Source organism: Ranitomeya variabilis, chromosome 8, assembly GCF_051348905.1.
Source record: "Ranitomeya variabilis isolate aRanVar5 chromosome 8, aRanVar5.hap1, whole genome shotgun sequence".
NCBI classification, from domain to species: Eukaryota; Metazoa; Chordata; class Amphibia; order Anura; family Dendrobatidae; genus Ranitomeya; species Ranitomeya variabilis.
This window is the reverse complement of record NC_135239.1, coordinates 56152766-56175136: the sequence shown is the minus strand read 5'-3', so window position 1 is coordinate 56175136 and position 22371 is coordinate 56152766. Positions and strand designations below refer to the sequence as shown.

Here is a 22371-nt window from a genome sequence, read left to right as displayed (position 1 = left end):
CGGTAAAAAATGCAACCAGCAGGATCCGCAGGAAATCCGTAACGTGTGCACATAGCCTCATTATTCGCCCCCTTAGGGGACTTGAAGATTGCTACATACAACAATGCCACAGCATCACTGCATCTAGCAAAAATCATGTCTCCTGCAAAGCTCAGCCACTGGCAGGATTTCAAAGGAGCTCCGTAATGACCGGCACAGGGCTCATCAGCGACTCGTGATCACGCCGATGGCCAGACTGAATGACGCGCACCCATGCCTATGTGTGTTAGAGGGAACCCGTCACCAGAAAAAACGCTATTAACCTGCAGTTAATAGTGCTATTAACCTGCCTGCATTTAGTCAGGGAGAAAATGAACTTTATTTTCGCTAGGAGCATTTTGGGTAATGAGCTGAGCATTAGAGTAACAGGTGCTGTAAATGTAGTAGTAGTATGCAGGTACTGAGTATGTCACCACGGAACAGACAGACCAACAGTTGAGGGTTTTAATGACAGGAATCAGGTTCTCCTCGCAGGGAGGAAGCAGTGGAATATAACTAGCAATAAAAAAGTGCAAAAATATGGAAGTTAAACAGTGTAACAGAGTTAAACAGGATTTCTTGAGAAAAAGAACACTTATCAGTCTGATGAGGACTTGCTTGAAGGGTCGTCTTCTCCAACGTAGGCGCCGAGAGACAGCGGCACTTGTTGTCCCTCTGTTGTCCGTGGGCTGAGTAGTCTCTAGGAGCCCGCTGCCTTGGGTTTCGGGAGTTAATGTGAAATGCACAGGCTCTGAGTCTTCAGCTTTTACAGCACAGCCTATCCTGGGAAAACGATTGTCAGTCTATTATTAAGTCTCTCACCAGGAATCAAGGGCTCTGCACTGATACCGTGGGTACCAGGGGTCACAGTCTCTGCACTGATACCGTGGGTACCAGGGGTCACAATCTCTGTACTGATACCGTGGGTACCAGCGAATCACAGTCTCTGTACGGGCCAATGTCTCTGCACGGGTCCCAAAGCGCCCCTCTCCAGTCACAGCAGAGTCCGCTTTCATGTACTCACAAGATGCAGTCTTTCTGGCCAATCTCCCTGTATTTGTCCTCTGACCGGGAGCTCTCTCTCTCTGTGCGCAGCTGCGCCCTGCTCTCACCGCTGCTCACACTGCTCTGTCCCTAGTGCGCGCCTTTCCCGCTCTCTGCTCGGCTTCCTTCCTGTCCCAGTCTCTAAGTCTGCTCCCTGGGGAACCTGTAGCACAGCTCAATGGTTCCAGGCATAGAGCCGAGAAGGTAACCGCCCCTGGACTCTTCTTGTGCTTCACCTTCTTACATAACCGCACCCCCAGCTCTGACTGACACTTGCTCTACAAATAAGCGTTTTGCTTGTTCATCGGTTGATTGGCCGCCTATTTACACTGAAATGTCATGTAACCGCAGCTTAAGGCTACTTGCCCACTGAACGTATTTGCTGCTGACCTCTTGCAGTGACGGTCGCACAGTGATTCCCAAAGCAAAGTGAAGCGTCACACTTCACTCATTGTATAGCACAGAAAAAATAAAAAATATTCACCGGGGTTGTGGCTTATAGTCTCAGAAGAACATACCTCCCAAACACAGTATGCTTTCCCTCACTGCCCCCACACAGTATACCGGCCCCACCCCCCATACACTATGCCAGAACTACTTCCCTCTGCTATACAGTCCCCGACCCTCAACAAAGTATAATATCCCCACAGTTTCCCCCACACACATTATGAGGGCCCCACAGTGACTTCCCACTAGTGATGAGTGAGTGTGCTCCTTACTCGGGTTTTCCAAGCACGCTCGGGTGTTCTCCGAAATACTCGGAGAACACCCGAGCATGCTCGGAAAACCCGAGTAACGAGCACACTCACTCATCACTACTTCCCACACATCATACTGTGGGGGTTTACTGGGAGTATCTTACAGTCCCCTATCACTCACAGTATGATGCCCAACCACGTATGATGCCCACACTGTCACCCGCAGAGACATAGGATACCCCTATAGTTTCCCATACAGTATGAGCCCCTCCACACAGTGTGATACTCCCAGTCACAACTATGTAAAGAGAGATGTATAATCTGATCATGGCTGCTGTACCCACACCAAATGGAGAGAGGACATAACAAGCAAAGGCAAGATGGCTCAGGAAGAAGTAGGGTCTACTCCGAAATGTGTTATAATAAATTGGACATTTTTTATACATCCTGCCTGTATTATCCTTTGTCAGCGGCAGCGCCCGAGATTTACTGCACTCCTCTCTCCTTTACTTTAATTTTGCTGGTACTGTAAAACACAGTGGGTTTTTCTTCTAGCAAATACAGAGCAGATAATCTGTACTGTGAAAAGTTATGCTAAATGTCAAAATGTTTGGGTTTGCTGCCTAAAAAAAGGCACTATAGGTGTAGAAGCATATTGTCATTTACCCTTATATTAACTCTTGGTGTCTGTTTTGTTTTTTTAGGGGAATGTGTGCCGAAGTAGTAAACTGCTTTGCTGCACCATGTCAAGCAGACAGCTGCACTTCTCAATCGTGAATCCACCTCCACCGGAGTACATTAATCGCAAGAAAACCGGGCGTCTCACTAACCAGCTTCAGTACCTGGAGAAGGTGGTATTAAAGGCGTTATGGAAGCACAACTTTTCCTGGCCATTTCAACAGCCTGTAGATGCTGCAAAGCTGAGCCTCCCTGTAAGGGTGTAATTATGCGACTTCTATTACTTATACCTATGTAGGTTTGCGGCACTGGGTTAAATTCTTGATAAGTGAGATTATATTCTTGCATTCAGATGGGCAAGAGAAAAACCCCACAGATATATCTAGGAGTTAATTACCAAATACCAAACCAAAAAAAAAAACCTAAAAAATACCTTTAATGAATATCTCTAAAAATAGTGAACATATGTTCATACAACCCTATTAAAAGGAGGATGAACAGGATATGGGGATATATGCAGAACAATACACAATTATTATTAAGGAGGGCTAGCTGACTGAGCCTTGTATAGCTGATCACCTATCTGGCAGCAGAGGTTGTCACTCTACAATTTCGACATGGTGCTGCCCCTCAATAAATTGAATGCTGAAATCTTAGACAAGACCATATTAAAATTGGCCACAAAATTGTTAATGCTGTTTAATAACGTTGGTGCAAAAGTGATACAGCCTAAGGGCTTGTTTCCATTTGCGAGAAACACGTCCGTGTCTCGCATGTGGAAACCAAGCTCTGGTGCTGGCACTTGGGAGCGGAGCGTGCGGCCGCATAGGAACACATGCAGCCGCACACTCCGCTCTGGAGTGCCGGCTCCACAGCTTGGTTTCCACATGCGAGATACGGACGTGTGCCTCGCATGTGGAAATGAGCCCTAACAAGCTCACCCTTGATGAGGCTACTGTGATCCTTAGCACTACGGAAGACACTACTGCCCGGTGTGGCACAGCGAGGATCAAGATGGAGTCCTCAGCCGTGTTCCAGATAAAATGAATAAGCCTTATTCCAACAAGTTTAAAAGGTAGACATCGTCAAGTATAGACAAAATTGTGTATCCTTTTCGTATGCATTTCAGACTGCAGTGCAGTCTTTATTCATGGATAATTAGTGCTGAGCGAACGTGCTTGGATAATATGATGGAGTCCCCGCTCATAAATGTCTCTCGGTTGTTCGACAGTCACAACACATGCAGGTATTGCCTAACAGCCGTGAGAAATGCTGGGACCCTTAACATATTTTTTAAGCACGCCGAAGATACTCTGTTAGCACCCGAGCATGCTCGGGTAACACCATGTCCGATCACGTTCACTCGTCTTTAATAATTATTACTGTCGATCGAATGGCTTTGGATAACTCCTTGTCCAAATACACTGGAAGTAAAGGTCTAGATTTGCACACTTGATAAACGGGGTTGGTGCCACCGAGGAAAAAAGCTAGAAAATGTTCATATAGTAACCTCGGGCACTTCTCTACTTAATGTGTGCCCGAGGTTACTATATGATCCTTATCCAAATAACTACAGCACTTACCGAATAGCTGCCTCGGGAACCTAGATACCTGGAGCGCTTCTGATAATCAGCTGTTCGGCACCCCAGCTGCATGTGTCGTGCTATGTGACAGTCACAACACATTCATGGAGAGCCTGTTTGTTGGGCTCTCCATGTATGTGTTATAACTGTCACACAGCCACAACACATGCAGCTATGTCGTTGAACAGCTGATTATTGGGAGCGATCCAGGTATCTAGGTTCCCGAGGCAGCTATTCGGATAAGGAGTTATTCGAAGCTATTCGATCAACACTTAATAATTACCCATTATCCATGAATAAGGACTGACCTGCCGTCTGAAACGCTTAGCCAAAATGGTGAATCCTTTTCCTATCTTGAAGATTTCTACCTTTTTTTTTTTTTTTTTTTTAACTTCTTGCAATAAAGCTTATTTTATCTGGAACATGGCTGGAGGACTCATAAGCTTGATACATTTGGGGCATTTTAGACTGTTTTAATCTAGATTTTACTTGACTTACTTTGTGCCCAAAGTTTGGAGCTCGATGTTCCATGTTAAAACATTTTCCAGCAAACCCACTCCTTTCGAGTCGGAAGTTTCTACACATTGTAAATTTGGTGCAAGGCATATATTTTTTGGTTGGGTGCAGGTTAAGTTAGAATTGAGGTGTATTTAGCTTGATAAATTTCTCCCTGTTACCAGTGAAGTGTCACCATGGTGGCACCACTCTCCTGTGTCTTGTTCTCTAATCCTTGGTTCATAATCGAAGAAAGATGGGCAACACAACATCTAAAAAATTGTTGGGATCAGGAAATGTGACCCAAACCAGAAACGCCTGATTCAAATGCTCACACAAATCCTATGCCAAAATCGAAACAATTGTTATGAAAGCGAATCGGTCAGAACAATCCACCCTGATATACTGTTTATATGGTCATGTTGCTCCATTAAAGAAAATGTCATCCACACCTTTAAATCATACAATCCTTTGGGCCTTGACTTAAAATTTTTTGTTTTAATTCATCTGCCAATGAGGCTGAAGTGCTCGGGGTGTGATCAGGGCACTTTCTGAACCTCTGCCTTTTCAGCTCTATTATCTGCCAGTTGCCACTTTCTTCTGCTTGAGTTACAGTTGTGTGATCAAGCTAGTCTGGTAAAGTACATGAAGTTGTCACCTGGGGTGCCAGGAGATGTGACCGGAGAGGTGAATGCACTTGTGTGGCTCTTTCCATTTACTTCTATACTAATTCCAAAAATGGTTGAATAAATACCCTTGCTTGGCTGTTGTTGAAACTTCCATATAAGTGGTTAGAGAAGGAACTGTCCATGATGAGACAACCTCTGGGCACTCTTCCTCATTTTCGGTTCCAATCACGCCATCTTTCTCCCGGTCTAATCTCCCTTCTAGGAACACCTAATAAATGTGGCACTGCTCACACCAGACCTTTGGGCCCAGACTGTATGGAGAAGAGACCTATCTGACTCCCAACAGAAAAATGTCTTTTTCCCTTCAGCTTTTCCTCTCCCATCCTGGGCTAGTCCCAAATATTAACTTTTGCTTTCCCTATTGCCAAGCAGCATACCTAATCAACAATACTAACACAATCACAGTTGGCATTATGCATCACAATAACACTTCTTCAAGCAAGAATGTTTGCAACGTTTCTTATCTCCATACACTGTAAAAACAATATCCAGATAATACCAGCTTTCACGCTCCATGTCCATTCTGATAGTAATTAGCTTTACAGTAGACACAGATGACCCCCAATTAAACTCTTAATCCCACTTTCTGATTTTGATTTCTTCTTTAATACATGTCACATTCTTAAGCTTTATGTGCAGTTTAATGATTGGGCTTACTACTCATATCCCAGAAAACTTTCTTTTCCTAGTTCTTTGGGCCGTAAATGTGTGAAAGGTCCTATACTAAAAGCACAATAATTACCCCTAGTACTGGAGCTTGTGGCCATGCCATATTTTTCATTTTAGTGTCTTATTAAAAACCACAACTTGTCTGTAAAGATTATGTAAGGCGCATTAATTGTCTGCTGTTTGACAACTTGCCCCAATTAGTCTGTATTTCTCAAATGTGAAGAATAACTGACCAAGGGGTAAAGATAGAAAGGTCACCATATCGGTCTTACAGCAGCTGAAGTATTTCATCACAAGCTGCCAAGTCTCTGAGCATTAATATTTATTTTAATAATTGCCGTTTAGTTGACCATTGCTTTGAATGTCTTTCGCATAGTATTTAAAAGGGATTTTCTTACCATAGGCATTGGTAACGTTCAACCGCTGGCACCTTCGCCCCCCCCCAATAACTTTCAATGTCCACTTTGGCTGCCTTCAAAACTATATCACTTCTATTTCCACATGGTTTCAGACACTTAAAAGAAAATGTATGGCTGATTCATGCTGCCTGGACCACTGCAGTATGTATCTAAGTTCAGCTCTGTTATCATAGCCATCTATGAAATGCTGCATTTCTGGAAACATACTCTTAAAAGTTAGCTTCTCCCTGCCTCTCTTTGTCTCACCTTTTTGTATGTATGTTAATAGGTAGAGACCTGTTATTCTAGGGGAGTGAGTCAGGGAGAAGACAGCAGGGACCTGCCTCTTGAACTAGTCGTCTAGTTCCCATCCAAGTTAGTACAATCTGTTTTTTTTTAAACTTACAACATTTTAAAGAACATACATGGCTGCAGTAACAGAGTCCAACTCTGGTTCAGGCAGCATGAATCAGCCTTAGTCCCCCTTCACATGTTCGTTTTTTGTGACTGTATGTGGTCCGTCTAAGGGCCGCAAATACGGACATACGCACATACATTGTAGTCAATGGTGATGCACACATGTCAGATTCTTCACACAGACTATGTGTCCGTGAGGAAAAACCTGCAGACATGTCAGTTTTTTACTTACCACAGACAAAATGTGGGTGTCACGCGATTACTGCGACAGAGAGAAGACCGAAGCGTCTGATTTCTTACTCCTGTGCTGAATAGAAGCACTTCACCTGCATATTGCACTGTGTACATTTCTTTGGACAGTGCAGGGGATAATCTGCTCTGTTCAGAGCTCTAGGAGCTTAGGCTCTCAGCTGTGCACTGTTAGCCACTTTCATCTCCTATATAATTTGGGTCCTGGCTAACACACATTGTCAGAGTAGCTTTTTCTGCATGGCAGGATGTTGTTGTTGCTGGTTATTTGAGAAGGCGTTTGGTGGATTTCTTTGTTTTGATTTTGAGCGTGTGATAATTCCCTTTCTACTCCTACTGTTGGTTTAACCCCATCCTTCACTCACTGGTGTATACTTCTGTTATATGTGTATGTATATTTGTATGTTTGGTATTTTCCATTACCCCTGTTCGTATTGCCTTAAGTCTGGTTGGTGTATAACAGTACGCTACTACTTCCCTCTTCCCTGGGTGGTTGAAGGGTACAGACCAAGAGCGGATTCAGGAGCTAAGGCAAGGTACGTGGCCCCGGCGTCTTGACCATTAGAAGTAAGACGGGGAGCAAGGGCTCTCCCTAGCGGTAGTTACAGGGAAAGAGGCCCTGGTCCTGACACACCCGACAAGAGTCGTGACAGCGGACCACACACTGAGTACACTCGGATGACATTCATGTGTCATCAGCGTGACACGTACCAGTTTCTGGGAAAAAGCGGTATAGTTCATGTTCCCGGGTGCTGAAGACAGCTGTTATCATTGTCGCCTGGTCTCACTGAGATCAGCGCAACCAGGCGACAATGATGGGAGTTGTATTCAGCACCCGCTGTGAACTTCATGTGTTAAAAAAATTGGGCTCCCACATAATTTTGATAACCTGCACAGCTGAGGGGGAGATGTTACTGGAGCGCCCCCAGATGCAGGGCCGCGGGGTACTCGGTACCGGGCTTCTCTGTCTCAGTTCTGGGGTTGTCACGGTGGCTAGACCCGGTCCGTGACCCTGCTAAGGGGCGTCCAGTGAAAGGTGTAGGTGATGCGTGGTGCAAGTCGCGATGAATAACGAGGACACAGGGTTGCAGTCTCTTTACCTCTTTACTGAAGGCTTCGGGATCCTCAATCCAGAGCACTGCTAACAGGGCTGTCTGAGACCGGCCGGTCCGAAGGCACATCCAGAGTTCCCTTTGCAGGTGGAAATCAGTGTCTACCTTCTAGTGCCTGTGTGTTGTAGTACCTCCCTGCTGAGCACCACGGGATAGTCCTCATAACTGTCGTGTATGTTTCTGTTCTTTCTCTCTCTCTTCGTCCCCCAGATGATATGGCTAGGACGCACCCGTATGACGGGGTAGGCCTGGAGCTATTTTATAGGGACCCTAGGGACGCCCCTCTCCCACAGTTTGCCTCCGTTGTCTTCGTTAGGTGTATTGGTGGGACAGCCAACCTATAGTTAACTGCCCGGCCGTAGTTTAAAGTAATGCGTGGAGTCTCTTACTTTCTCGGCGTTCCGGACACCGGCTACGCGCCTCAGAAGGATGTTGCTATTCTTGAGGCACGACGCCTTCTGGTCTTATCTCCTTTTTGCTGTATTCCCGTTTCTCACTCTTCACAATAAACCTCGCTTCTTGTCCTTTCTTAGGAGTCTGCCGCTGTAAGGCACAGGCACAACTCCGTAATGATCTGTCCCTTTCTAGGACTCTGCCAGGATCCCACCCCTGACAGGTCCTCTCTCAAGCTCTTCCCAGCTACTTTCTCCCTAACTTCCTGTCCAACCCCCAGTTTTACCAAAGTGTGAGGAGTGGCCTACTAGATAGAACCACTCCCCCTGGTGGCCGGAGTGTGAAGTGTAATGTGTCTGTGATACCTGGTCAGGTGAACTCCTTTAGTGCCATCAGACATACCATCACTCCCCTTAGCGGCGGAGCGACAGTACTGCAACGACCAGGACTCTGGGGCGCTGCACTCCCCCCCCCGGTAAATCCAGTACTCCCGGACTGGGAAAAGAAAAACAACAATACATGTTAACAACAAACATACCAAATTTTTAAATGCAATAAACAAGTAATAATAACAGTGCTTCCCTTTATGGGAGGTGAGGACTCTTGAACGTTGCGAAAGTTTGGTCATGCACAGTTTATGACTCTCAGTCCAGTGGTTGTAACTTTAAAACAGCAGGGACCCCGGGTAAACAAAGGGGTCCCTTTTGAAAGTTTTGGAGCAATTCACTGTCCATTGCCCCGTTGTCCATTTTTAAACTTGTAACAAAGATATTTACACAAACACAATTAGCAACTTTTGTTAATACCTCCAAGTTTTGTAGCGAAGGGGAGTTTGATTCTTGGTGCTACGTGTAGACCTCCGTAGTGCAGGGGTTGCTATTGGCCTAGCAGGGCTCGCTATGCTTGCTACCACTGGTGTAGTGCACGGCCTTCTAGCTACGCTTCTAGTGAGTCTGGGTAGCACTGGCATGCTGCATCTCTCAGAGCTGCTGCTACCAACAATGGGTATGGCAGATTCGCCGATAGCAGAGGGAGACTCCACCGGTCCGACGGTGGGCATGGCATCGTCCGGCGGGGTCTGTGGTGATGGTGGGTCCGGGGAATCTGGAACCACGTTTAGTTCAGGCGGGTTCAGTTGATGAAACGTTAATACAGGTACCACGATGGCCTGATTTATCTGAGTCCACGACTGGGGGTAATCGCCAAGAACAGTGTGTATCATCTTCTCCTCTTCTACAGGTGGAGAGGTTCTTGGATCTGTTTCCTTCTCTCTCAACTTGTCAGGGCATACCTTAAGGTGGTCTCTGGATATTGCCGTTGAGGTTCCCCCCCATCTTTGCTGATGAGACAGACTTTAGTATTGTCGAAATCGGACGGCAGGATGGTATACGGTTCCGCTTCCCATTGGTCGTCAAGCTTGTGTAGCCTTCTCTTCCGCTTGAGTACTTGCTCACCAGGTGGCAAGGGAATCGCAGGAGCATGCTGGTTGTAGTCCCTTTCCTGTTTTTGCCTGGCCTGAGCGAGACTTCTTTCCACCCACTCCTGTACTTTGCGGTACCTTTGCTGCCTCTCTGTATCCCAATCGGCATCCGGCGAGGTATCTTCGGGGGTTAGAACCCCCATGTCCAGATCAATGGGCAACTTGCTAGGTCTTCCTCGCATCAGGTACGCCGGAGTGCAGTTAGTAGAGTTCACTGGGATGTGGTTGTACATGTCTACCAGGTCGGGCAATTTTGTTGGCCACAAGTTCCGTTCTTCTACAAGCAAGGTCTTCAGTAAGTCGATCACCACTTGGTTCATCTTTTCACACATCCCGTTGGTTTGTGGATGGTACGGTGTGGTTCTGATCTTCTTACACCCGTACAGTTGGCAGAACTCCTGGAACACCTCCGCCTCAAATGCTGGTCCCTGATCGGTCAGTACCTTCTCCGGATACCCATGGGGCCTATAGAAATACTGCTGGAAGGTTTTGGCGGCCGTCCTGGCCGTTAGATCCTTGACAGGTACAACCACCAGGAACCTGGAGTAGTGATCCACTATGGTGAGAGCATAAATATTGCCCGACCGGCTAGGCGTCAGCTTCACGTGGTCTAGCGCGACCAGTTCTAGCGGCCATTTGGTGATGATGGGCTGCAAGGGAGCCCGTTGGCTGTCACGGTCCTTCCGGCGTAGGCTGCACGGGCCACACTCCCGACACCACTGCTCAATGGCTCTTTTCATGCCAATCCAATAGAATCTCCCTCGGAGTAGTCTCTCCAGCTTCCTCTACCCGAAGTGTCCAGCCCCATCGTGGTACGCTCCCAGAACCATGGGCGCATCTTGCCTTGGAACCACTATCTGCCATACCAATTCATGGGTGCGGGGGTCGATACTCCTTCGGCACATCTTACCATCGTGAATAAACAGTTTGCTTCTCCCCTTCCACAGCTGTTGGGTTTCTTGTGGATCATCCGGGCCGGGATGCAAACCTGCCTGGGTCAGGAGCTCTTTCACCCGACGGACCGCAGGGTCACCATCCTGGGTCTCTGCCCACCCGTGGTGGGGCAGGGGATTCAGCGTGGCACCCTGGTTGTTTTTGTGCCTGTTCTTCACATGATGGGAGCTTTGAGTGGCTTTGGGGCGATGGAAAGCGGGCAGTTCTACTTCAAGTGCCTCCGGGTCCTCCCCCCGTTTCTGGCAAATTGGGCATCCGGGACAAGGCATCGGCATTCGCATTCTTGCGTCCTGCCCGGTACTTGATGGTGAAATCGTAATTGGACAGCCGGGCCATCCACCGCTGTTCCAAGGCCCCGAGTTTTGCTGTGTCCAAGTGCGTTAGTGGATTGTTATCCGTGAAGACGGTGAATTTCGCTGAGGCCAGGTAGTGTTTGAACCTCTCCGTCACTGCCCAAACGATGGCGAGGAATTCCAGCTTGAAGGAACTGTAGTTGTCAGGGTTCCTTTCCATGGGACAAAGTTTCCTGCTGGTGTAAGCAATTACCCTCTCCTTGCCTTTCTGGACCTGGGACAACACAGCTCCCAGTCCTACATTGCTGGCATCCGTATACAGTACAAACGGTTGATCATACTCAGGGTAGGCCAGTACCTCGTCTCTCGTCAGCGCCATCTTCAAGCAAGTGAATGACCCTTCCAGTCCTTCGTTCCAATCAAATGGGGTGCTCTTCCCCTTGGTCTTCTTGGATTGGCCCACCAACAGATCTTGCAATGGCGCGGCCTTCTTGGTGAAGTCCTTGATGAACCTCCTGTAATAGCCTACCAACCCGAGGAACTGCCGGACTTCATGGAGGTTGCTGGGTTTCGGCCAGTCCTTGATAACCGTAACCTTGTCGGGGTCTGGGGCCACTCCTTCAGCACTCACCACATGGCCGAGATACTGCACTTTGGGTTTCAGCAGGTGGCATTTGGATGGTTTCACCTTCAAGCCAAAGTTGGACAGGGCTTCAAACCCCTCGGCCAGGTGCTTCAGATGGTCTTCATAGGTCTTGGAGAAGACAATGACATCGTACAGATACAGCAGTACAGTTTCAAAGTTCCTGTGCCCCAGACAGCACTTCATCATCCTCTGGAACGTCCCCGGGGCATTTCGCAGTCCGAAGGGCATGTAGTTGAATTCACAGAGACCCATCGGCGTCGTGAAGGCCGTCTTCTCCTTGTCCGCCTCCGCTACGGGAACCTGCCAGTACCCACTGGTGAGATCCAAGGTAGAGAAGTAGTTAGCAGATTTTAACGCAGCCAGTGACTCCTCTATCCTGGGCAGTGGGTATGCATCTTTATGTGTAATGCGATTTAACTGCCTATAATCCACACACATTCTCATTGTGCCGTCTTTTTTCTTAACGAGAACTAATGGAGCTGCCCAGGGGCTACAACTGTCCCTCACTACCCCAGCCTCCTTCATCTCTCGCAACATGTCCTTGGCACACTAATAATGAGCTGGGGGTATAGGACGGTATCTCTCTTTTATGGGTCGATGATCCCCTGTGGGGATATGATGTTGGATCCCTTTCACCTGCCCAAAATCTAGGGGGTGTTTGCTAAAGACCCTTTCGTACTCATGAACCACCCTGTAGGCCCCCTGTTTCTGGTGAGGTGGGGTAGAGTCAGTGCCCACGTGTAATTCCCGACACCAATCTTTCGGTTGCCCTGCAGAACCGTTGTTCTCCGCCGGATTGGACGGGACCAAGGGCCCAGGTGCCTGTATCACACTACTATTAGCAGTAAACAGTTTGGCAAGTGTGGCATATTTGGTTAGCTGTAATTCTTCCTCCCCACAATTGAGAACACGTACTGGCACCCTCCCCTTGCGGACGTCAACCACCCCTCTGGCTGTCAGGAGGGGGTAGGCCTATTATCCGAATATACAGGTTCTACCAGGGCCTGATAGTCTTTACCCCTGAGGCCTATGGCTGCCCGACACCATATTAACATTTCACTCCTGGGGGGTATCGCAATGGGGTTTGAATCACTCACTGTGACACGACCAATTTCACCACCAGTCAGCTCCACCTGCTGTCTTTGCATTAGGGCCCTGATTTCTTTTTGCAGGACACGTTGTTCACTGTAGCCAGCTGTTTCTGCGACCTGTTGTAATAGGACAATAACTTCTGCAAGACAATTTTCTATAACATTAGTACCAATGGTCATCATGGGATTACACTCACGGCGGTCAATATCAACAATTACAATCCCTTGAGCCTTCAATTCCACCCGCCCCACTTTGATGGTGACCTCTTTATACCCCACTTGTGGCAATGGCTGACCATTACTGGCTATTATGGTGAAATCGTCATCGGGGCCACGAGTAATATCGGCATCCTCCCAATACCGTCTATAAAGCACGTAAGACATAGTCATCACCTGAGAACCGGTGTCCAGCAGAGCGTTCATGGGGATACCGTCGATCACAACAGGAAGAACTGGTCGCCCTCCAACGTATTTGGCTCTCCAATGCTGCGGGCCTGATCGTCCTACTCCTGGGGGTTGACCCTTTGCCCCAGGGGTTGCTCGTTTAAAGGACAGTACCTTGCAAGGTGGCCCACCTGGTGGCAGCGGCGGCAGATAGGTCGTCCGTCCCGATGGAAGCGATCGTCGTCCCTGCCTCTGGTCGGCGGAGTCCTCCTCTGTCGCATCCAGGGGACATCCTCTGGTCTGGAGGCCAGCTGGATCTTCTCCTTGGGGGCCTCCTGTAGGGACTGCACGGTCTGGGCTAGGGCAGCAACGCTCTTGGTCAGCTCCTGCATCTGAAGGCGGAGTCTTGCGGGGAGTCGTCCTCTAGGCTCTGGGCATCGGCCTCGGCGGCAACTGGGGCATCCGACGCCACCTCCTGGTGGTATGTGAGAGCGGGACGCCTGGGAGGCACTGCACGGCTGGGCTGTTGCTCTTGTAGCGCCTGGATGGCTTTATCCTTGAATTGCGCAAAAGTCAGGTCTGGATTCTGCATGGCCAGGAAGTGCAGTTGACCCCTTTGGTGACTGCACAGGAGCCCCTCAATGAACCGCTCCTTCAGGAGTTTATCTTCATCTTGCATGCTGCCGGGTCACTCTGCTTGATGGCCCGCAGTGCCTCCTGGAGGTTAAGGGCATAGTCCCATAAGCTATCCTGCGGCCTCTGCTTGCACCCATAGAAAGTCAACTTAATTTCTGTAGTGGTGCGGGTGTCAAAGGTGGCTTTAAGCTTTGCGAAGACCTGCTGTGCAGTTCCCTTATCCGTGGCGGGCCAGGACTTCACTTCTCTCAGAACTGCCCCAAAGAGTTGGCCTGTTATCATATGAACTTTCTGAGGCTCTGTCAAGGGATAGAACTCAAGCAGGCTGCAGATCCCCTCTTTAAAGTCAGTTAATGTATGTGACTCTCCAGAGTATCGCGGGAGCCAGGCTGCTCCAGGTAGGTACGGCATGGAGAAGGGCATGATGGCTGTTGTAGCCGCAGCAGCCTCCGGCTGGCGGATAGGGGCAGCGAGCTCTGCGGCAACCGGCTGTGGTACAAGGCCCGCGGCTGCGTCTACTGCGGGGGCCGAAGATGCCTCTGGGTCTACGGCTGTGACCGCCGCCTCTGCTCCCCCCGACTCAGACATGGCCGCTCCTTCCCCCTGCTAACCTGCTGGAAGTTGGTGTTCCTCTTCCGGGATCGTCGCATTACCGCGTCTTCTAGTTCTGCGCTCTTTTTGACCAGCTCCGCCCACGAAGCTACGGCTGTGCCCTTCGTGCGCGGCGATGGCGGATTTTGGCGGCAAATAGCAACACAGTCTTTGCAATAAATCACAGTTCCAAGGCACACGTGACCTGATTCTTCAGGCTTAAGTAGATCCTGTTCGTGACGCCAAGTTTGGAGCGCCCCCAGACGCAGGGCCGCGGGGTACTCGGTACCGGGCTTCTCTGTCTCAGTTCTGGGGTTGTCACGGTGGCTAGACCCGGTCCGTGACCCTGCTAAGGGGCGTCCAGTGAAAAGTGTAGGTGATGTGTGGTGCAAGTCGCGATGAGTAACGAGGTCACAGGGTTGCAGTCTCTTTACTTCTTTACTGAAGGCTTCGGGATCCTCAATCCAGAGCACTGCTAACAGGGCTGTCTGAAACCGGCCGGTCCGAAGGCACATCCAGAGTTCCCTTTGCAGGTGGAAATCAGTGCCTACCTTCTAGCGCCTGTGTGTTGTAGTACCTCCCTGCTGAGCACCACGGGATAGTCCTCACAACTGTTGTGTATGTTTCTGTTCTTTCTCTCTCTCTTTGTCCCCCAGATGATATGGCTAGGACGCACCCGTATGACGGGGTAGGCCTGGAGCTATTTTATAGGGACCCTAGGGACGCCCCTCTCCCACAGTTTGCCTCCGTTGTCTTCGTTACTTTCTCCCTAACTTCCTGTCCAACCCCCAGTTTTACCAAAGTGTGAGGAGTGGCCTACTAGATAGAACCACTCCCCCTGGTGGCCGGAGTGTGAAGTGTAATGTGTCTGTGATACCTGGTCAGGTGAACTCCTTTAGTGCCATCAGACATACCATCACTCCCCTTAGCGGCGGAGCGACAGTACTGCAACGACCAGGACTCTGGGGCGCTGCATTACTAATCTGGGAAAGGGGACAAAAAATGACATGGGGTTCCCCCTATGAATTCTAACCAGCAAAGGCTAACCAGGGGTCTCAAACTGCATTCCTTGAGAGCCTCAAACCATGCTTGTTTTAAAGACTTCCTTAACATTGCACAAGGTGCTGGAATCATTATCTGTGCAGGTGGTTAAATTATCACCTGTGCAATACAAGGAAATCCTGAAAACGACCTGTTTGCGGCCCTCGAGGAATGCAGTTTGAGACCTCTGGAACAGACAGCTGTAGGTTGACATTAATAGCCTGGGAAGGGACCAGGGATATTGCCCCTTCTCCCAGGCTACCAAAATCAGTCCTCAGCCACCCCAGAAATGGCACATCAATAAAATGCGCCAAATCTGGACTTGTCGAGATATGTCTTCAGGCAGGTAGTGTCCCTCTTAAAAAATAATAAAATAATAAAAAAAAAATATATATATATAATATATATATATATATATATATATATATATATATAATATATATTTCTGTCCCGGTTCACTATTCCAATTTGCTCCACATTACAACATGACCACCATTTTGTGAGACTTTTTTGTTTCGACTTGTCATACATACAGAAGCTTTGATCAGTGGGAGTAAATTCATAAACCTTTGTTTGTGCACCCTGGCTTTGCATCTGTGTATAAAAGCTGCAGACCTGGAATAAATAGTGCAGAGAGCAATCCCCAGCTGCTCCTGTCCTGAGCAAACAGCGGTAGAGGATAGGGCATACTTGACATGTCTCAAGACTACATTTCCCTTAGAACATTTGCTTTTCCAAACTCAACTAATCAACATAACGCTATGTACGGAGTCATTCATATACCAGACTCTTTCAATCACAGTTTATTTTATTGCTACCTGACTGCTGAAAATTGAATAACGTAATTCACTTTGCTGGCTTTCATTGAAGAGCTGTAAGGCTCATTCACATCTGTTTTTCATATGTTCTCTGCATGACAGACTTAATCAGTGGAAAATACAGTGCAGAGAAAAAAAGACGTTAGGTACTGTACCTCTGTACTCGGACACTGCTCAGTAAATGCTGTGTGGCACAACAGATCACTTTAGATGTGATGTAGCTTGACCTGACTATTGGTTATGGAGTAGGTGTTTTTTGTTTTTTTTTTGTAAATCAGATGTTCTCATGATCATTCATGGAATGTCTAACCAGAGGGTTTTTATAACTTGTTGATCGAACATGGTGTATAACAGTGATTGATAAGGGGCCAACTATCTTGAGGACAGGCCTGTTTTAGTCCTGGTCACCAATGAAGAGCAGACTTCATTTTTGTTTATTTATTTTTTTCCCCCTTAAGCACTGAGCCACTTTGTGTACATTAAAGAAGTTATCCACTACCCTAACATTCCGCATATCTAATTTTTTATTCATTAATCTTGCTATTATGTGCCAGTAAATGCATTCATACACTGATTATAGTAATGTATACCATTATGGGGTACTCGGTATCGGGTCCGGTACTTAAGGGGATGTCACGGTGGCTGCGACCCGGTCTGTGGCCCCGGGCACCCAAGTAAAAGGGAAAGTCTTTTAAGGGGTTTTATGAATAAAGTTTGTGTTCGTGACACCACCTGTGGTATTCGGTCACAGATAACAGACGCTGCTTAAAGGGGCCCGCTGGGGTAATGTTATGGCAGCTAAGATAGTATAACTTCCTACAGGTGAAGTTGGGTCCCCAGGGCTCCCGATGTGTAGATGAAGATGGTGGGTGGTGTAGTAAGAAACGGAGGACACAGGTTTGCAGTCTCTTTACCTGGTTTACTGAAGACTTCAGGCAGCCAAAGTCTAGGGCACCAGATCACAGGTACAGGCAGGGTCCGGCTGGCTTGGAAGCAAGTTCAGAGTCCCCCTTACCAGGTGGAGTCAGAAGCCTTCCTTCTAGCGTTGTGGTGTAGTCCCTTGCTGCCTTAGGCCTCACACAAAGTTCTCACGTGTTCTCTCTGTCCCCCTTTGGGTAGGACAACACCTGTATGACAGGTTACTCGAGCCTTTTAACAGGATCTCTATCACGACCCGGGCTCTATGTGTTACTGTGTCTTCAAGTGTGTGGTGGACAGGTTACTTGCAATCAGCTGTCCCGCCAACTGCTGCTGTGAGATGTAGAATACTTCACAACCTCGGTCTTCCAGCTACCGTTTCATGCGCTCTGCAAGAAGGTAGCTCAGTCGCAGCTATTCTCCCCAGTTCTTCTCTCCTGTGCTTCGCTCTCGTTCACGCTCACAACAAGCTGTTCTTCTTTCTGTGTTATCTCTGTCCAGGAGCTGCAGCATCCTCATGGCTGCACAGCCCCTCAGTCCTTTATCTCCCTTCTCTGTCCTTTTTATCTCTCTTCTCTGTCTGCCAGGAGCTGCAGACTCCCACGTCTGCTCAGCTGCACTCCTTTCGCACCAACTCCGCCTAATCTGATGTTCATCGACAAGCTCCCTTCTGGCAATCTCTCTCTAGCCCCTTCTGACAGGGAGCGCCTTCTTAGCACATCTTTCTATTTCACTGTCCTCTCAATCTAATTCTCTTTCCATCCAGACCAGGAAAGAGAAAAATAAATATATATATATATACATACATACATACATACATACATACATACATACATACATACATACATACATACATACATACATACATACATACATACATACATACATACACCACCCACAATCTAGATCAGGGCTCCCTCTTGGCCTGAAGTGTGAACATGTTGTATGCTTGTGTTTACCTGATGAAAGAGATCTTCCTTCGCTTCCAAGCGTGACATCACTCTCCCCGTGAGGAAAGCAATGCCACTGTAACAACCAGGACCCTGGGGTATTACATTAGTCAATGGGAAATTGAGAATTGTTGCTCACATGCTGTTGAAAAAATGTGCGGATTTGCAGCTTGTCAATTCTTTTTGCGGATCTGCAGCATTTTTGCACCCATTGACTACCATTGTGTCAGGAAAATCCGCAGCAAAACCGCAGGTTTAAAAAAAGATCTGCAGGTTTAAAAAAAGATCTGCGGATTTGCTGTGGAGTTGCCTGCAAGAAACGCTGCAGATCGGGAGGAGGAAGAGTGTGTGGGTGGAGACTGTGTGCGCGGACAAGATGTGCGTGTCTGTGTGCGGGTGTTTGTGGGTCTGCGGGGCTGTGTATCTGTGTGTAGGGAGGCATCGTCCAATGGGACTACTAGTCCCATCCAGCTATGCCTGCTACAGTGACAGCTAGCTGGATGATGGGACCGTTTTAGTCCCATCATGCGGCTACTGTGTTCAAGTGTAAAAAACAAAAAAAAACAAACCCACATACACATATGTAAACATACGGTATATACTCACCATACAACTAGTCCCCGAAGCCCTCAATCACCTGTAAAAAAAATAAAATAAATAAAACTAATAAACTAACAGTATGCTCCCTGTACCGATGTAGTCCATTTAATAATGAGTGTCCCACGACAATCTACCGTGGAGAGCTGTCACATCGGCAGATGTGACCGCTCTCCAGGGGCTCCGGTGATACACTGATGGCAGGTAATCCTCCACACTGTTTCTCTCTGCCGCCAGGAGATCAGTACAGTCCATACTGTCACTTGCGGCACCGCTGTGTGGGAAAACTCTCACGCAGCAGTGCCGTAAAGTGAGAGCCTGAACTCTTTGAACCCTCAGTGATAACACTGCAGGAACCATTCTCTCCTGTCAGTGTGTCACTGGAGGCCCTGTAAAGCGGTCACATCTCCTGATGTGACTTTTCTATAGGGGAGATCGTCATGGGACAGTCGTTATTAAATGGAGTGCGTTGGATCAAGGAGTATTTGTTTATTTTTTTATTTTTTGCAGGAGATTGTGGGCTGTGCTGGAATTGGGGCCATTTCTGGGGTGGCTGTGAGCTGGTGTTTGTAGCTGGGGGGTGCAAATATCCATGGCCCCTTCCTAGGCTATAAATATCAGCCCGCAGCTGTCTGCATAGCCTTTTCTGGTTATTAATTATAGGGGGACTCTGCTGTTTTGTTTTTGTTTTTTTTGGTGGGGGGGTCCCCCTATTTTAATAGCCAGGAAAGGCTAAATGTACAGCTGCGGGCTGATATTCATAGCCTGGGAAGTTCCATGGGTATTAAGCCCTTCCCAGGCTATAAACTTCGGCCACCAGTCGCTGGCTTTCCCTCTCTGGCGCAGAAAATTGTGCGTGAGCCCAAGCCATTTTTTTTTTAAATTAGACACTGCTTTTTAAGGCCGGGGTCACACTTGCAAGAAACTCGCACTAGTCTTGAACCTCAATACCCGACACTGCTGCCGGCACTCGGGACCGGAGTGTTCGGCTGCATGTATTTCTATGCATCTGATCACTCCAGTCCCAAGTGCCAACGGCAGTGCCGGGTACTCAGGTGCGAGACCCATGCGAGTTTCTCGCAAGTGTGACCCCGGCCTAACACAGATTTAGTGTGTGTCTTTATTTAACTCTTTATGTACCTTTTAATATGTTTATTACTAAACATCGGTCTTGGTATTTATCTATCTATAGATATATCTATCTAAAGATATAAAATCAGAAAAAAACAGGAAGCACTCCAAAAATCAAAATGAAAAACCGTGGCTTTACTGATCCATTAGCAGCAACGTTTTGGAGTGCTGCCTGTATTTTTTTGTTTGTTTTTTTTTTCTGATTTTCTACTTTGGAGGTTTGGACATCACCTTTTACAAGTTTTATTGCACCCGTTTTTGGGGGTTTTTTTTTGGTAGTGCTGCCAAATTTTCTTTATCTAAAGATAGATATATCTATGGATAGATATCTATAGATAGAGGGATAGATATATCTATCTATCTTTCTGTGTGTGTCAACATTATTCTTAAATTGAGTATGTAAATGAAGAGGTTAGACACAAAATGACATCACAATTCTTTTTTTTTTTTTTTTAAATAATCTTTAATTACAAAAACGCATACAAATCCGCATAAAAAAGGCATTAAATCGGCGCGGATTTTTACCTGCATCTTCTGCCAAGAGATGCAGAATGTGCGCAGAAAATTCCACATGCAAATCTGCAACATGTGCACGTACTCCTTATGCAAATTTCGGTGCTTTTTAGGTGTCCATGCTAGTATTCTAAAGCAATAGCCTTTCACAGAGATTAAATTACCAAACTCCTTTGCTTGTGAAATGCAGATCAGAGCCCTTCACTAGCAAAGGTATTGGGCCCCTGCTCTATTGCTGAATCCCACTGCCAGCTCAGCTTGCCTGAGGCAGACTAATTGTGCCTTCAGGACCCATGCTCAGGCAAGCTGTCATTCAATCTAGAACCTACCACCACCAGCGTCGGACTGGAGCACCTTGGGCCCACCAGAGAAAATCTGGTGGGCCCAGAATGACAGGGCCCCATAGCAGTTGGGTGTGCCGCTATTAGCAGCACGCCACTGGCTGGGGGGCCCCTGGAGCAGTGGGGGCCCTAGGCAGCTGCTGGCCAACATGCCAGCAGGTGTCAGTGCCTGAGCCCACCGGAGAATTCTCCGGTGGGACAGTACGACCCTGCCCACCACCACCAGGAGCACAGTGACAACTTTCTTTCATTTTGTATGATTCCTGTGCCAAAAAAGGGAAGTATCAGGAAAAGGACGAAGAAGAATCTCCATAACAATCTAGTACCATGTGATCCCTGCTGAGATGCACTCACAGGAGCTATACATCTAACACAAATATTTTACAAAATATATTGTTTTGAAGAGCTATGATATAAAACGGGGGTGAAAAAGTAGTAGAAAACCCCTTTAATTACCAGGCCTTTCCCTTTTTTTTTTTTTTTTTTTTTTTTTAATATTTTGCCCAGTGTTACTTTAGGAGGTAATATCTCTGAAATGCTTCCACGGATCCCAGTGATTCTGAGAAGATTTTTTTCATGACATACTGTACTTCATGAAAGTGGTGAAAATTTTTGCCCTTTTAAATTGGAGAGTTATGTCACACAAAATAGTTAATAAATAACATTTCCCACATATCAACTTTACATCCGCACATTGTTTTTATACATACGGTAATTTGTTTGTGTTATTAAAGAGGTTGTCCACGACTTTCAGTTAACCCCCCAATGTATCCACCCGGGGCCCCTAATGAATTTTCTAAATACCTTATATTGCCGTTTTTGCCTGTGAGCGGCGCTATGGCAGCGGCTGAGTACGGGTCACGTGACCCCCAGGCTGCAGCCGCCGCTAATTACCGTCGACGTCACGTCAATTTCCAGACTCTGGAAATTGACGTGACGTCAGCAGCAGGCGTGACCCAGCCTCCACAGACAGCGGTCACTCATCAAGAGTGACTGGGGTCTGCGGGCAGGGCCGGCTCCAGGTTTTTGAGGGCCCCGGGCGAACGAGTCTCAGTGGGCCCCCCCCCTTTAACACACACAGCCCACGCACGCAGTATATAACCCACACAGCCCACGCACGCAGTATATAACCCACACAGCCCACGCACGCAGTATATAACCCACACAGCCCACGCACGCAATATATAACCCACACAGCCCACGCACGCAATATATAACCCACACAGCCCACGCACGCAGTATATAACCCACACAGCCCACGCATGCAGTATATAACCCACACAGCCCACACACGCAATATATAACCCACACAGCCCACACACGCAGTATATAACCCACACAGCCCACGCACGCAGTATATAACCCACACAGCCCACGCACGCAGTATATAACCCACACAGCCCACGCACGCAGTATATAACCTACACAGCCCACGCACGCAGTATATAACCCACACACGCAGTATATAACCTACACAGCCCACGCACGCAGTATATAACCCACACACGCAGTATATAACCTACACAGCCCACGCACGCAGTATA

General features: G+C 47.7%; 1 protein-coding gene across 14 annotated transcripts in view; it reads left to right on the top strand.

Moving 5' to 3' along the window:
• Positions 1 to 22371, top strand: part of BRDT (bromodomain testis associated) — a 121695-nt gene that overhangs the window by 10184 nt on the left and 89140 nt on the right. For 11 of the 14 annotated variants that reach the window (XR_013218745.1, XR_013218746.1, XM_077278830.1 and 8 more), the window contains exon 2: positions 2465 to 2692. The exons of 1 other annotated variant lie outside the window; for it this stretch is intronic. Coding sequence is in view for 8 of the 13 variants with exons in the window: in XM_077278830.1 (XP_077134945.1) it covers positions 2504 to 2692 (189 nt within the window). In the remaining 5 variants the exon portion in view is untranslated. Of the gene's footprint in view, positions 1 to 2464; positions 2733 to 22371 lie in introns of all 14 variants that reach the window. 2 more of the 14 variants (XM_077278841.1, XM_077278838.1) reach the window with 1 other exon arrangement.